The sequence below is a fragment of the Sceloporus undulatus genome, chromosome 9 (assembly GCF_019175285.1).
Source record: "Sceloporus undulatus isolate JIND9_A2432 ecotype Alabama chromosome 9, SceUnd_v1.1, whole genome shotgun sequence".
Taxonomy (NCBI): domain Eukaryota; kingdom Metazoa; phylum Chordata; class Lepidosauria; order Squamata; family Phrynosomatidae; genus Sceloporus; species Sceloporus undulatus.
The window spans coordinates 27,265,151-27,278,831 of record NC_056530.1 but is presented as its reverse complement, the minus strand read 5'-3'; the positions used below and the strand labels follow the sequence as shown (position 1 = coordinate 27,278,831).

General features: G+C 47.2%; 1 protein-coding gene across 2 annotated transcripts in view; it reads left to right on the top strand.

Moving 5' to 3' along the window:
• Nucleotides 1–13,190, top strand: part of LTBP3 (latent transforming growth factor beta binding protein 3) — a 24,334-nt gene extending 11,144 nt beyond the window's left edge. For both annotated transcript variants that reach the window (XM_042440437.1, XM_042440438.1), the window contains 20 exons: nt 403–419; nt 1,360–1,438; nt 2,187–2,282; nt 2,963–3,088; nt 4,130–4,261; nt 4,358–4,486; nt 5,329–5,448; nt 5,770–5,892; nt 6,440–6,562; nt 7,005–7,124; nt 8,135–8,260; nt 8,345–8,506; nt 9,274–9,357; nt 9,499–9,627; nt 10,215–10,352; nt 10,556–10,696; nt 10,863–11,024; nt 11,330–11,407; nt 11,787–11,918; nt 12,493–13,190. In XM_042440437.1, coding sequence (XP_042296371.1) covers nt 403–419; nt 1,360–1,438; nt 2,187–2,282; nt 2,963–3,088; nt 4,130–4,261; nt 4,358–4,486; nt 5,329–5,448; nt 5,770–5,892; nt 6,440–6,562; nt 7,005–7,124; nt 8,135–8,260; nt 8,345–8,506; nt 9,274–9,357; nt 9,499–9,627; nt 10,215–10,352; nt 10,556–10,696; nt 10,863–11,024; nt 11,330–11,407; nt 11,787–11,918; nt 12,493–12,644 — 2,369 coding nt within the window. In that variant the 3' untranslated portion in view covers nt 12,645–13,190. The remainder of the gene's footprint in view (nt 1–402; nt 420–1,359; nt 1,439–2,186; nt 2,283–2,962; nt 3,089–4,129; nt 4,262–4,357; nt 4,487–5,328; nt 5,449–5,769; nt 5,893–6,439; nt 6,563–7,004; nt 7,125–8,134; nt 8,261–8,344; nt 8,507–9,273; nt 9,358–9,498; nt 9,628–10,214; nt 10,353–10,555; nt 10,697–10,862; nt 11,025–11,329; nt 11,408–11,786; nt 11,919–12,492) is intronic.
• The last annotated feature ends 491 nt before the right edge of the window (nt 13,191–13,681 follow it).

Sequence of the window (13,681 nt, the reverse complement as noted above, 5' to 3'; positions counted from 1 at the left end):
GATGATGATGATGATGATGATGATGATGATGATGATGATGATGATGATGATGATGATATTTATTTGCAGCCTTCTTTCCCCTCCAAACTGGGACGCAAAGCAAGCTTGCGGTCTAAAAGCACAGTGCAATTGCAAGCTTACAAAAATCTGTCCTGGTCTCCCTGGGAAGGAAGGCTTTCTGAAGTTCTTGGGCAGCATTAGATATTCTGGAATACAATTCCCATCATCTCCAGTCACACGCCACTATGGGATACTGGGGGTTGTAGACCAAGGTATCTTGCAAGCCGGGGAGGAAGACTACTGTCTGGCCTTCCTCCTTATCTAATGCAACTATATTGGTGTGAATGCTTGTGCCCGTTTTGGGTACCATTTCTAACCCACATCTTCCTACTTGTTTTGCAGTCATCACTCCACCTATGGTAAGTGCGCTGGACGTGCGCCAAAACCGCGAAGAAAGGAATATGTAGTCGGACGAGGTAGAAAATTTAACGCTTATTTCGGAAGGCAAACCTACCCATTTTTTGTTGAAATGTGACCCTTTTGGTCGGAGAGTCCCTTCCAGAAGTTCATTCATTGCCCAGAAGATATTGTAGGATTGGATCTGAAACGTTTGGATACAGATCAATAATGCAAAGTATCATGAAGTCAAAGGCTTTCACAACCGGCATCCATAGTCTTTTGTGGGTTTTTTGGACTATATGGCCATGTTTTGGAAGGATTTATCTCTGCGGGTGAAGCGTCCGGAATAAATTCTTCCATATAAAGTAGTACACTTATTTAATTCCATATAAAGCAATGTACTTATTTCGCCCATACGCTATATGCAAAGCATTGTAAATCAAATATGATTTCAATAGATATCAATGTACAAATAGATGACTATTTGATTAACTTAGCTATACTAGATAGTTTTATTAATGTATGTAAATAGAAGGACCACAATATGGAGGAAAATATAAAGGCGTGCCGAAATTGTGGGGAAATAAGGTTGTAAAATACGTAAAGACAGATATGGTCGGATATTGACTCATAATTTAATAAAAGGAAGATAATACGTGAATAAAAATCTTAAGAAATCAATCTGTAATATAATATAATAGGAAATTATGCAGCCGCAATGCAAAGTATGGTTAAACTGGGCCAATATTAGCAACCTCCCCAACTTTGGAATCATCTGTAAATTTGATGGTGGGACTTGAACCTGGGACTTTCTGGACCCCAAGCAGACCCTCTCCTACTGAGTTACAACCCATCGAGGATAGCGCAGCTATGTATGAGACTATAGGTTAGTGTTTTACCAGTGTGACCCCTCCTATAATTTTGTCCTTCTCTTTTTTCTCCACCGAACGACGTCTCCAGTCGCTCAGCTATGTCACCACTTCGGAGGAGCAGTTAGTCTTTTACGTCAACACCCCAACTTTTGGGCCCCGGTACCCTGGTGAGTGAGCAAACGTTGCTGCAAAACGGGTGAAGGGATGCTCTCTTTGCAAAAGTACCCCAATTCTACCTTTGGAGTCCAACATCTGCTGGACGTTGACCATGAAACTATGCTGGAAGACCTGCAAATGCCTAGAGAACGGTTCTCTGTAGGAATCTCTAGATCCTCCAGTGCAATTCTGTGGTCAACATCTGCTGGACATTGACCATGATGTGGAGGACCTACAATGTCCTGCAGATGGAGGACCTACAGATGCCTAGAGACGTGTTCCCTATGGTCAACATCTGCTGGACATTGGCCATAAAAGTGCCCTGGAGGACCTATAGATGCCTAGAGATGCTCTGTAAATAATCAGATCCGCAAAAGTCAAATCCACAAACGCGGAGGGCCAACTGTATCCACTATTTAAGTTGTTTATATATTATTAATTGATATCCTATATCCAGTGGTTCCCAAACTTTGCTCCTCCAGATGCTTTGGACTTCAACTCCCAGAATTCCTGACTACTGGTCAAGTTGAAGTCCAAAACACCCAGAGGACCATACTTTGGGAACCAAAGTATGTTGCAAACCATAGAGATATCATTTGTTCATGCAACTTGTAATGAGAGCTACAACAGGGAGTTATTTTTGCATGTGTTTTCTCTCCCTCTTTCTCCTTTTTGTTGCATTTCTCAACTTTCTGGGGTTTTATACCTGTTCATGTTTCGTAAAGGTACTTTGTAAAGGTATATATTTTATACTCATAGCAATCCTTCCGAAGCCTACGGCTGCAGTCGTGGTGAAATATCCGGAGGAAGAGACCCGCGTGAGTGGATTCGGATTGTCCCCAACGCAAGTGACTGGTGAGTGGGTTTAAATGCTTAAACATCCATCTCTGTTTCCCCCCCGACTGTCTTTTTCAGAGGTTGCGGAGCAGGGTTCGAGATCCATAGAGCCTTTCTTGTGTGGGATAGTGCATGCTTTGGGAATGAAAAGCTGAGCAGGGAGTTAAAGGACATTGGCCTCATTCCCACTTACAGATAAATTGGTGTGCGATCCAAATCGATGGATCGATTCAACAGCGGAGCACGGTTCCTACTACATTCGCCCCGGTTGCATTTCCCCCCTCAAAAATAACCCACTTGTGGTTCAGATTCATGCATGAATTGGTTCAAAAATGGACCCGCTCCGGATAGTTTAAATCGATTCCCTTCCGCATCTGGTTCACGCTTGCGTGGAATCGATTCATTGGGGAAAAATCAGCATCAAAAAGACGCAGGTTAAAATGGGTCTGGCGCATGGCCCTCCTCGCTGAAACGCTTCACCGATTCGATTCAAGTGGGAACCAGGGTCATTGGAAGCGGTTGGAACCGAGTTGCGACCCGGTTTAAAAGGTAGCGGCAACAAGGCCATTGATTTAAAAGGGCAAATGAGACATGTGTTGAGCATAGCTCCGATGTTGTAGGTACGCCAGCAAACATTAGGGCGCATTTAATTCAATGCAATGGCTGGGTCTTAAGTGTGCGTTTCCTATTCCCCACAGAGACTGACCTCTGCAAGCTGAACCGTAACATGTGTGGCCACGGCGAATGCATCCCTGGGACGCCGAAGCCCACATGCCACTGTTATCAAGGGTACCGCTTGCATCCTCAGCACATGTATTGCATAGGTAAGATGGAGGGGGGGTCTTCTCTCAAATGGATATGTCTTCTGAATTCCGGGAATGTCCGTTTCATGAGATATTTAGCCTTCGCTGTCGGAGAGCTCTGGTGCCTCGACAAACTACAGTTTCCAGAAATCCATAGTATGGAGCCACGGCGGTTAAAGTTGGAAGACATAGTTGCATTAAGCTGCCTCCGCACTTCAGAACGGATGCAATTTGACACCACTTTAAATGTCATGATGCAATGCTAGGAAATGCTGGAATTTGCAGTTGGGGCACCAGAGCTTTCTGGCAGAAAAGGCTAAAGAGCTCACAAAACTACGGATCCCCAACTAGATCCATGTGGACCATGACTGAGAAGGCACTTTTGGCATTACTTTGGTCTTAGCTGAACCACAGCCAATGGGGCATAGTGGTTTGAGAGGTGGACTACGACTCTGGAGACCTGGGTTCGAGTCCCCGCTCAGCCATGAAACCCACTGGGTGGCCTTGATCAAGTCACACTCTCTCAGCCTCAGGAGAAGGCAATGGCAAACCTTCTCCGAACACACCTGGCCAAGGTATTGGTCATTGTACTATATTCCATTACGTTGCATTGTTTTGTGCTGGTCATTGACTATAATAAATTTCATTTGTTCATCTGTCCAATGAAGTCCTATGAACCTTAGGGTTGTCCTAAGTTGAAAACAACTTGAAGGCACACAACAACAACAATCTGTTGCACTCCACCGAAGTTCATTGCATGTCTTTCAAACCCTGCAAAAATATAATCAACAAGCTTGGCTTTAATTCCATGAAATCCTGGTGTGAATAGATGCTAAGAAGACCACAGTGGATCCTTGGCTTGTAAAGATCGGAGATATTATTATTGTTGTTGTTATTGTTGTTGTTGTTATCCTACCTTTCTCCTGGTATAAGCAGAAATGAGAGAAGGAGGAAATGTACCTATCAGGTGCATAGTTTGTATCTGGAGGTCCTCCCTTGTGCCAATGTGGCCTCACTTCTGTTTCTTCTTCCCTCTCTGTCCGTGCGCCACTTTCGCCCCAGACGTGAACGAGTGCGAATCGGACCCTTGCGGCACAGGGAAAGGTGTCTGCATGAACACCGGAGGGTCCTACAATTGCCACTGTAACCGGGGCTACCAGCTCAAGGTCCACAAGGGAGTGCGGTCTTGCATGGGTGAGATGCCTCTCGGTTTGGGGATGATGGGAGATGGCTAAGGGAGTCTCCCTCCTTTGCTTTATGTGCTGTTTTCCCCCTTCACAAACTTCCTAGACATCGATGAGTGTGTCAAGCCCAACGTCTGCGGAGAAGGCGGCTCTTGCATCAACTTTCCGGGGCACTACAAATGCGAGTGCCATTCCGGATACCGGCTCAAACCCTCTCGCCAACCGCTCTGCGAAGGTACAAAGTTGTGGGTTGGAGAGACACAGAGTTTAATTTCAAGGCACGCGGGAATTAGATTTGGAGAGATTTGGTGCAGTGGATCAGATACTGGACTGGGGGTTCATCTACACTGTAGAAATAATGCAGTTTGGCGCCACTTTAAGTGCTGCAGCTCCATCCTTGGGATTCATCTTTGCAAAGACCTCCTTTCTTGGAGGTCTTTAAGCAGAGTCTGGATGGACATCTGCCAGGGATGCTTTGATTTGGATTTCCTGCATGACAGAATGGGGTTGGACTGGATGGCCCTTGCGGTCTCTTCCAACTCTATGAGTCTATGATTCTAAGGCCTTTTGCCACCTCCCAAAGAAAGCCTCACAAAACTACAAATCTGCCATGGCACTTTAAAGCAGAGTCGAACTGCATTATTTCTACAGTGCAAACACACCCTTAGGTCTGCACTGTAGAAATAATGCAATGAGATTCTTCTTTCTTCTCTTTCAGTTGCAATTCAGAGTATAAAAAAGACCTCTGGAAAATCCTTAGGGTGCATGTGCATTGGGTAAATAATGCAGTTTGACACCACAGATGTGTAGTTTTGCAAGGGCTTGAACCTTCTCTTCCTCACAAAACTACACATCTTGGAATTCTGTAGGATGGAGCCATGGCAGTTAAAGTGGTGCCAAGCTGCATTATTTTTACAGCGTAGGTGCACCTTCCAACTTCAGGAGACCAGGATTCGAATCCATGCAATATCATATATATATATATATATATATATATATATATATGCATGTATGTATGTGTGTGTGTGTGTGTCCATATATCTCTATATGGCTATAATGCAGTGATTCCTGTTCCAGATATAGATGAATGCCTTGACCCATCCACTTGCCCCGAAGGGAGGTGCGAAAACCGACCCGGCAGCTATAAATGCATCCCTTGCCAGCCAGGTTTCCGAGGCAAAAGTGGCATTTGTTACGGTAAGATTTGAAATGTGGGTTCGATCCTGGGGTTTGCTTGGAGTCATTTTCCCCGGCTTTGGCCCAGGATCCTACATTCAAAACCTGGAAAGTGTGAAATGGCAAAGAGGAAAAAGCGGTTTACAACCAGCTCAGACTATTGGTCCCATTCTCGCTCTTATGGATCACACAGTATATATATATATCTACCCCACTCTCTTCCATGCCAGCACTCTCTGGCACTCTAGAACATGGCCATAGAGCCCCCCCAAACCCACATTAAACTGGATAACCGGGGCACGATGGAGGAAACCCATCGGATTATTTTGCTTCCCTCCCCAGATGTGGACGAATGTGCCGAGGAAGCAGTGTGCAAGCATGGCCGCTGCGAGAACGAGGTGGGCTCCTTCCGATGCACCTGCAATGATGGGTTTGTCCCTGCACCTGATTCCCGGAGCTGTCAAGGTAAGAGGAGTGCCATCTTGGCATTAGTTTTGCGTTTGCAGGGTGACCAGACATCCCCCTTTTCCAGGGTGCATCCTTCATTTCGTCCTTCTTTCCAGAGGAATTCCAAAATGTCCTCCAGTTTGAGCATGGCTAATAATAATAATAATAATAATAATAATATTCTTAAATCCCATCTTTCTCCCAGTACAGGGACTCAAGGCGGCAAAGCATGGATTTCCTTTTGCATGAGCGCTTTGAGCTTTGCTTTGGTCACGTCCTCCATTTTTATCAAATGCCCGACATTTTGTGACGTCAAAGACGTCACATCCATAGATTTTGTGGGGTTTTCGGGCAATGCAGCCATGTTCTAGAAGGGTTTATTCCTGATGTTTCGCCAGCATCTGTGGCTTTGGCATCTTCGAAGAATGCCCTCAAGTATGACATTTTGTAGTGCTTTGCTTTCCTTTGCAGTTGTGATATCGGATTGCCTCGATTGTGTGAGATCCCAGCCGCACAACTGTGATTGGGCACAAAAGTGGCACAGTTTCCTTCTCTCTCTTTGCAGATGTCAACGAATGTGAGAATAGTTCTCTGTGTGCCCAAGGCATTTGCACGAACACAGTGGGGTCCTTCAAGTGCCAGTGCCTCAAAGGTTTCCAAGTGGTGAAAGATGGACTGCGGTGCGAAGGTGAGAGAGGAAGCCTTTTAAGATCCAGTTTTGTGTTATGTGTTGCAACAATTCCCAAACTTGGGCATTCCAAGTATTTTGGACTTCAGCTCCCAGAATCCCAGACTATTGGCCAATATGACTTCTGGAACCTATAACCAACCCTGAGATTTCAACCAACACTGAGATTTGTCATTGGGTTTGTCCGGGAAGATTTAAGGAACCAAATCGAGAAAGATTTCAAAGCTTTCCAATTTTTAGGGAGGAAAATTGGGAACCATATTCAAGGAATGAAGCCACAGCAAAACGAAACCACATGAGAAGTTGAAAGCTTTCGTGGCCGGCATCAATAGCCTTTTGTGGGTTTTATGCAGCCATGTTCTACAAGTTTTTTTTCCTGACGTCTGGACAGCATTTGTGGCTGGCGAAACCACACGAGACCTTTCCACCTTTTTGTTTTCAGATATGAATGAGTGTGACTTCCTGGCCGCCTGCATCGGGGGCGAGTGCGTGAACACAGTGGGCTCCTACCAATGCCTTTGCCGGGCAGGGTACCAGTTGGAAGGCGGACGGACGTGCCAAGGTGGGTGGCATCCCATTCCTTGGTTTTCCCAGAGTTGGCACCCAAAATGGAGCCTTGGGCTGGGCGGGCATTGAGCAGTCTTCTCCATCTTTGAATCCACTGGATGTCTTAGACTTTTGTTGTTCTTATTAACTGCCCTTGAGTCAATCTCGAACCTACAGATGAGACGTTTCCAAGTCTCCCTATGCTCCACTTCTCTGCTCAGTTCCTCCAAATTCATACCCCAGACCTCTTTTATAGAGTCCATCCATCTAGCATGCAGCCCTCCTTTCTTTCTGCTTCCCTCCACCTTTCCTAGCATTATTGTTTTTTCCAGCAATTAATTCCTTCTCACGATGTGTCCAAAGCACAACAGCCTCAGTTTGGTCATCTTTGCTTCCAGGGACATCTCTGGCTTGATCCGCTCTAGAACCCATTTGTTCACCTTTTTGGCCACCCATGGTATCCTCAGCACTCTTCTCTAGCACCAAAATGCATTGGTTTTCATTCAATCCGCTCTCATATCCATCCATGGTAAAAGGGAATGCAACGCCTTGTATGATTCTAACTTTGGCACCCAATTGTATGTCTTTGCATTTTAGGATCTTGGCTAGTTCTTTCATTGCCGACTTCCCATTCTTAATCTTCTCCTAATCTCTTGGCTGCAAAATCTCTTTGCTATCAGTCTTTGATCCCAGGTATGAGGCTTCTTTTACTATTTCTGTTTCCTCGTTGTCTAGGTTGCATTTGTGTAGATCCTCCGTGGGCGTTATTTTGGCTTTCTTTATGTTCAACACTCCTTTATGTTAAGTCGAAAGCTTTCATGGCCGGCATCCATAGTTTTGTGTGGGATTTTCGGACTATGTGGCCGTGTCCTGGATGAATTTATCCCTGACGTTTCGCCCGCATCTGTGGCTGGCATCTTCGGAGTCCTTTATGTTCTTTATGTCTTAGACACATCTTCCATAATCACCAAATGATTACATCGGATACCACTGTACTAACCATTGTGTGCCATTGCATCCCCGCAGACATCAATGAATGTGCCAAGGACCCCGATCTCTGCCAGCATGGGGTGTGTGAGAACACCGAAGGCTCCTTCGTGTGTCTGTGCGACGAGGGATTTGCTCCCTCCGAAGACAGGAAAAGCTGTGAGGGTGAGTATGGAAGAACGCTGTGGGGTAGAATAGAGCTATTGTTTGGCATGAGGGTGACCTTGTCCTATGCAACCTTCTCCCCAGAGCTGCCCCACAACAAGAAGGAGTGCTACCTGAACTTCGACGACAGCGTCTTCTGCGACAGCGTCCTCGCCACCAACATCACACGCCAGGAGTGTTGCTGCTCGCTCGGGGCGGGATGGGGGGACCACTGCGAGATCTATCCATGCCCCGTACTCAATTCAAGTAAGTTTAGGGTCACAAGGGAAGGGGGAAGATGGTGACGCTTATGGGCAGTACATAGGTTTGCATCAGTACATAGGTTTGCACACAGCATCCTTGCAATATCAGGGTCAGTCTAGTCTTGGCACGGGCTCCTGTTGTTGTCATTTATTGGCAGGGAGGCAATAATGAAGGATGAAGGAGCAGCCAGGGGATGATGGGATAGGTGGCATGGGGTCACTGGGGCCAGGATCAGGATGCAGGAGCAGTCAGGGGATGTTGAGCAGCTGATCTTGGCTCAGTTGGAGGAAAGAAATAAAGGTACGAAGGACACATTTTCCTTCCCCCAGGAGCCCAGCGCTGCCAAATCTTCATCACCCGAATTGCTCCTCTCCTCTTCCCTCCAGAAAGCAATAGCAGGAGGGCATCTCTCTGAACTTGGCAGCTGCTGGATGGTTGGGTTTTCTTGGCTAACGGAATGACCCTCTGTGCCCCATGTGTGCCCATTTAAACCACATTATAGGATGTACGTATAGGATTTTACGCACATACCCGTAAATACAGGTATTCCAAAATCCAAAAAATAAAAATCCAAACTCCAAAATCCCAAACGCTTCTGATCCGAAGGTTTTGGATAAAGAAGACTCAGCTTATCGAGTCAGCCCTCCTTAGCCTGCATCCACAAATTCCAACACTGACAATATTACATTTCCAATTGTTTCCCCACCACCCTTTTCTATTATTATTATTATCATTATTATTATTATTATTTTCTAACTCTCTCTTCATAGTCGAGTTCCACATTCTCTGCCCAGATGGCAAAGGGTTCATTTTGGACGACACCATCATGAATTACGGCATCCCAGCCCACCGGGGTGAGTTCCTTATCTGTATTGGTTTTAGTTCCCTGAGGTCCATTTTGTCCATGGAAGAAATAAGACTGGCTCACTTTACTGTTGTTAAAAATGTTGTTCTCTGGGAAAACAGCCTCCTCTCTTGCATTTTCCTTTTTGCAGACATAGACGAATGCGCACTGTTTGGGGCAGAGATCTGCAAGGAAGGGAAATGCGTCAACACGCAACCCGGCTACGAATGTTACTGCAAGCAAGGGTTTTACTACGACCCAAACCTCTTGGAGTGTGTTGGTAGGAAAGAGGGCCCTCTATACGTTATGGTTATGATTTGGGAGTATGGTTTAGGGGTTAGAGTCTTGGGAGCATGAGGTCCTAGGTCCCACTGGGCTACGAAAAGCGCATGAAGTCCTATGGGAATGTAATATTTGAATTCGGAAAAGGTACTTTGGACCCGCGTCCCCCGCTTGCTCGTGAGGGGCAAACGGAGGGACTTCAAACGGGACATGCGCCTGTGGCATGCCTGTGGCATGCGCCCGTGGGGCTGCATCACCATTCAAGCCAATAGGGCTTGAATAGTGGCAGATTTCCGTTTTTGCACAGATGCCCTGTGAAAACGTTGGGGCAACTGTATACAGAAACCTTGATTTTGCCCATAGATATAAGGGACACCATTTTACTCCCCACTGTGTTTAATTGGACTTGAATAGCCACAGATTTGGGTATCCAAGGGGGGGGGGTTCCTGGAACCAAAGCCCAGCGGATACCAAGGGCGCACTGTATGATGCCAATCCCTGGCAGGCTGGCAGTCTGTGGAAACATTGCCGATGCCCCACATCAGATAGCTTTGGCGTTCTTCAATCCGACCGCTTTCGTCCTAGATGTCGATGAGTGCTTGGACCTATCGAACTGCGTCAACGGGACCTGCGAAAATACCCGCGGCAGCTTCCGCTGTTCCTGCCCGGTGTCCGCCGTCTACGATCCTGTCCGTAAGAAGTGCGTTGCAACCAGTGAAATTGGTGAGTCCTCCTCCTGTTTGCCCCTAGGAAACCACAGCATCTTCCCATAGAATCTGATTTCTGTGCAAACCTCCTCTGAACTATGAATCATGCCATGAAAACCCCACGATAGGTTCGCCTTAGGGCACCATGGGCACACAACACACATCCACATATATGGTCTAGAATGGGCAATTGAGAATGGGCAATTGTGTCCCCCACAGATGTGGATGAATGCCAGGACCCCAGGGTCTGCAAACTTGGGCGCTGCACCAACACCGTGGGGTCTTTCACCTGCGAATGCCACCCTCCTTTGACTTTGGACCCTAGCGGCAAAGAATGCCAGCTTCCAGAGATGCAGGCGGGTAAGGCTTTGCTGAGATACTCCAAGTTATCCAAGTTGCAGAAGGCTTAAACCATTGTATGGGGATCTGGGTAGATTGTGCAGGGTGCGCTCGGGTGGTTCCTACATCCATTCCCTGGTTCATTTGAGCCTCATGTTGTCCTCTCGCTCCATCCTTTGCCCTACAGATCGAGTGACCGACCGCCGCGATGTCTGCTGGCAACTCCGGGGCGAAGATGGCATGTGCTCTTCTCCGTTCAACGGCCAGCAGCTGAGCTATGAGGAATGCTGTTGCCGCTATGGCAAAGGATGGGGGTACCAGTGCCACGCCTGCCCGCCACGAGGTCCAGGTAGCCACAGAATAGGGTTCGGTGGGAAAAGATCAAGCGATGGGTTGACCAGGGCATAGAATGCAAAAATGGGCATGCATGGATATGGACTTCTGTACCACCTTCAAGTCCATTCTGACGTATGTTGACCCCTCTCTTAGGATTCTCTTGGCTTCTTCAAGAGGTTTGCCATGACCGTCCTTTTAGGCCGAGAGGAAATGAAATGCCCATTTCTTTGCCCCAAGGGTGACTTTCGGGTGGGAGGTTGGCCCAAGAAGGTGGTGACAAAATGGTGACAAGAGGTGCGTTTTTGGTGTACCCTCCAGGTCTGAACTGCCAGTCTGCTCCCAGTGAGAGCAACTCGTTTTTGGACTTCAGCCCTTGGTTTGGCAAAGTGCACAGAGGTGAGAGTTGGTTGGGTTGGATACAAAAGGAAAAGAGGTGAGGAGGGAAGAGGAAACCAAGCCAACTAGGCTGCATCCGCACTGCAGAAATAATCTAGGCTGACGCCACTTTAACTGTTGTGGTTCAATGTGGTGGAATCCAGGGGCTCGCAATTTCTCGGAACACCAGAGCTCTCTGACAGGGAAGACTAAATGTTTCCTATTGAGCATTGAGCAGTTAAAGTGGTGTCAACCTGGATTATTTCTGCAGTGCGGATGCAGCTGTGTCTCCTTCTAAATATGCCTCTAAAGAGTTTCTGGGAGACACAATTGGGCCGTCTTAATGGGACTTTCCATTTTATGATACCTGTATGTCACCCTCTGTTTCCCCACCATATAGATGCTGACAGCTCAGAAGAGGATTCGGACGAATGCCGTTGCCTGAACGGTCGCTGCATCCGCACCCAGCAAGGTCTGGTCTGTGAGTGCCCCTTGGGCTTCCAACTCGACGCCACCCATACCCGCTGCCTGGGTGAGTGAGAGGAATGGACTTTCCCTACAATGCATGGCCAGGGATGTTGTCTGTACATGTTGCCAGGGAATTTCTCGGGGAGCGCAAGAGGTGCGGACCACACTGGGTGACACTATATAGGGAGATGTCTACTTTCCGATGTGGAGTATACTGCCATGTCTCTCCATGGGTAGCCCAGGACTCTTGGAGATGGAAGGTCCTGGGAAAGACCTGGGTCCATTCCCCAGAGACAGTGAAGGGATGTCCTATTGAGGATGGAGCAAGCTTGTTTTCTGCTACTCCAGCGCCCAAGACCTAGCAATGGATATAAATGAGATTCCACCTAAATGTTAGGAAGAACTTCCTGATGATAAGAGCTGTTTGAAAGTGGACTGCGATGCCTCGGAAAGTGGTGGAATCTCCTCCTTTGGAGGTTTTTAAACAGAGGCTGGATGTTGGGGATGCTTCGATTGTGAGTTCTTTGGTGCCGAAGTGAATGGCCCCTGAGGGAGCTTCCAACTCTATGATTTTTATGATTCCAAGCATAGCAAATAAACAATTTTATTCCCATTTTTATTCTCAATTTTGCCGTTAGATATCGACGAATGCAGGGAGCTGAACCAGCGGGGACGCCTGTGCAAGACGGAGCACTGCGTGAACACCAGTGGTTCCTACCGTTGTACCTGCAAGCTGGGCTATGTGCGCTCCCGGCCGCATGGGATCTGCATCCCGCAGCGCCAGCGGTAGCCGGTCGTGGGTTGGAGAGTTGGGGAGAATGCATCCCATGCTTGAAAAGTTACTTCGGGGACTACATATACATATTTTTGTATGGCAAGGTGGCGTCTGGGAGCAGTCATCCCCCAAAGTAATTTTTCCAAGCTCCGAATGGGCATTGAAGAGACCAGCTCCTTTAATCCCTGCTTTGGCCTCTTTTTTCGGCTGACCGCTGTTTGGAAACTGGATACTAGGAAGACTTTGGTCTTTTTTTAATGCGGCGAGGCAGTTCTCGCATTCTTAAGGACTCCTTTTTTATTTTGTACCGGCTGCGATGAAGGGGCATTGACGTTTGTAATAGGTTCCCTACCTATCTCCGTTTTGTTTTCCCTACTCCCTTAACCCACCTAGATATTTATCGTTTGGGGTTTTGTAAAAACAAAACCAAACTGCATTTGGTTTGCACTTGTTTCTGTAGGATTCGGAAATAAAACTCCTTTTTGTGTGTGTGTACATAGCGGATGTCGGTGAATTAAAACATAAAAATACAAATCTGATGTTAATCTGCTAATTTTAAAACAAAGGTCCAAAAGGAAGAAAGATCATTAAACATTTGGGACTTAAAGTTCTGTATGATGTATTTATAGTATTGATATTACAGAACGATTCGATCCTCTGCTTGTCCGCTTTATGGGACTCACTGCCTTAGGGTTTGTCCTTTGTGACGTCCTACTCGCGACATGCAGGCTAGTTTCGGTGCATAGTCCCGCTGGGCCTGCGTGCAGATTGGCGGGCGAGAGCCGCGTTGGGGCACGGCGCAGGCGGGTCCCTGGGAGGACGAGGCGCATGCGGTCGCTCTGTCATCCTCGGTTTCTTGGCTCCCTTGCCTAAGAGAAAAGAGAAGAAGAAGGACATGACGGAGTCATTGACCAGACGTCTGAAACTGGTGTCATGCCCTGCTCCCAGAACATGGACTCTGACTCAGAGAGAGAAGCGGCGAATGTGCCAGGACCTGCAACTGATTCATTGGATCTGCCAGGACTTGCAACTGATGCACTGGACATGCTGGG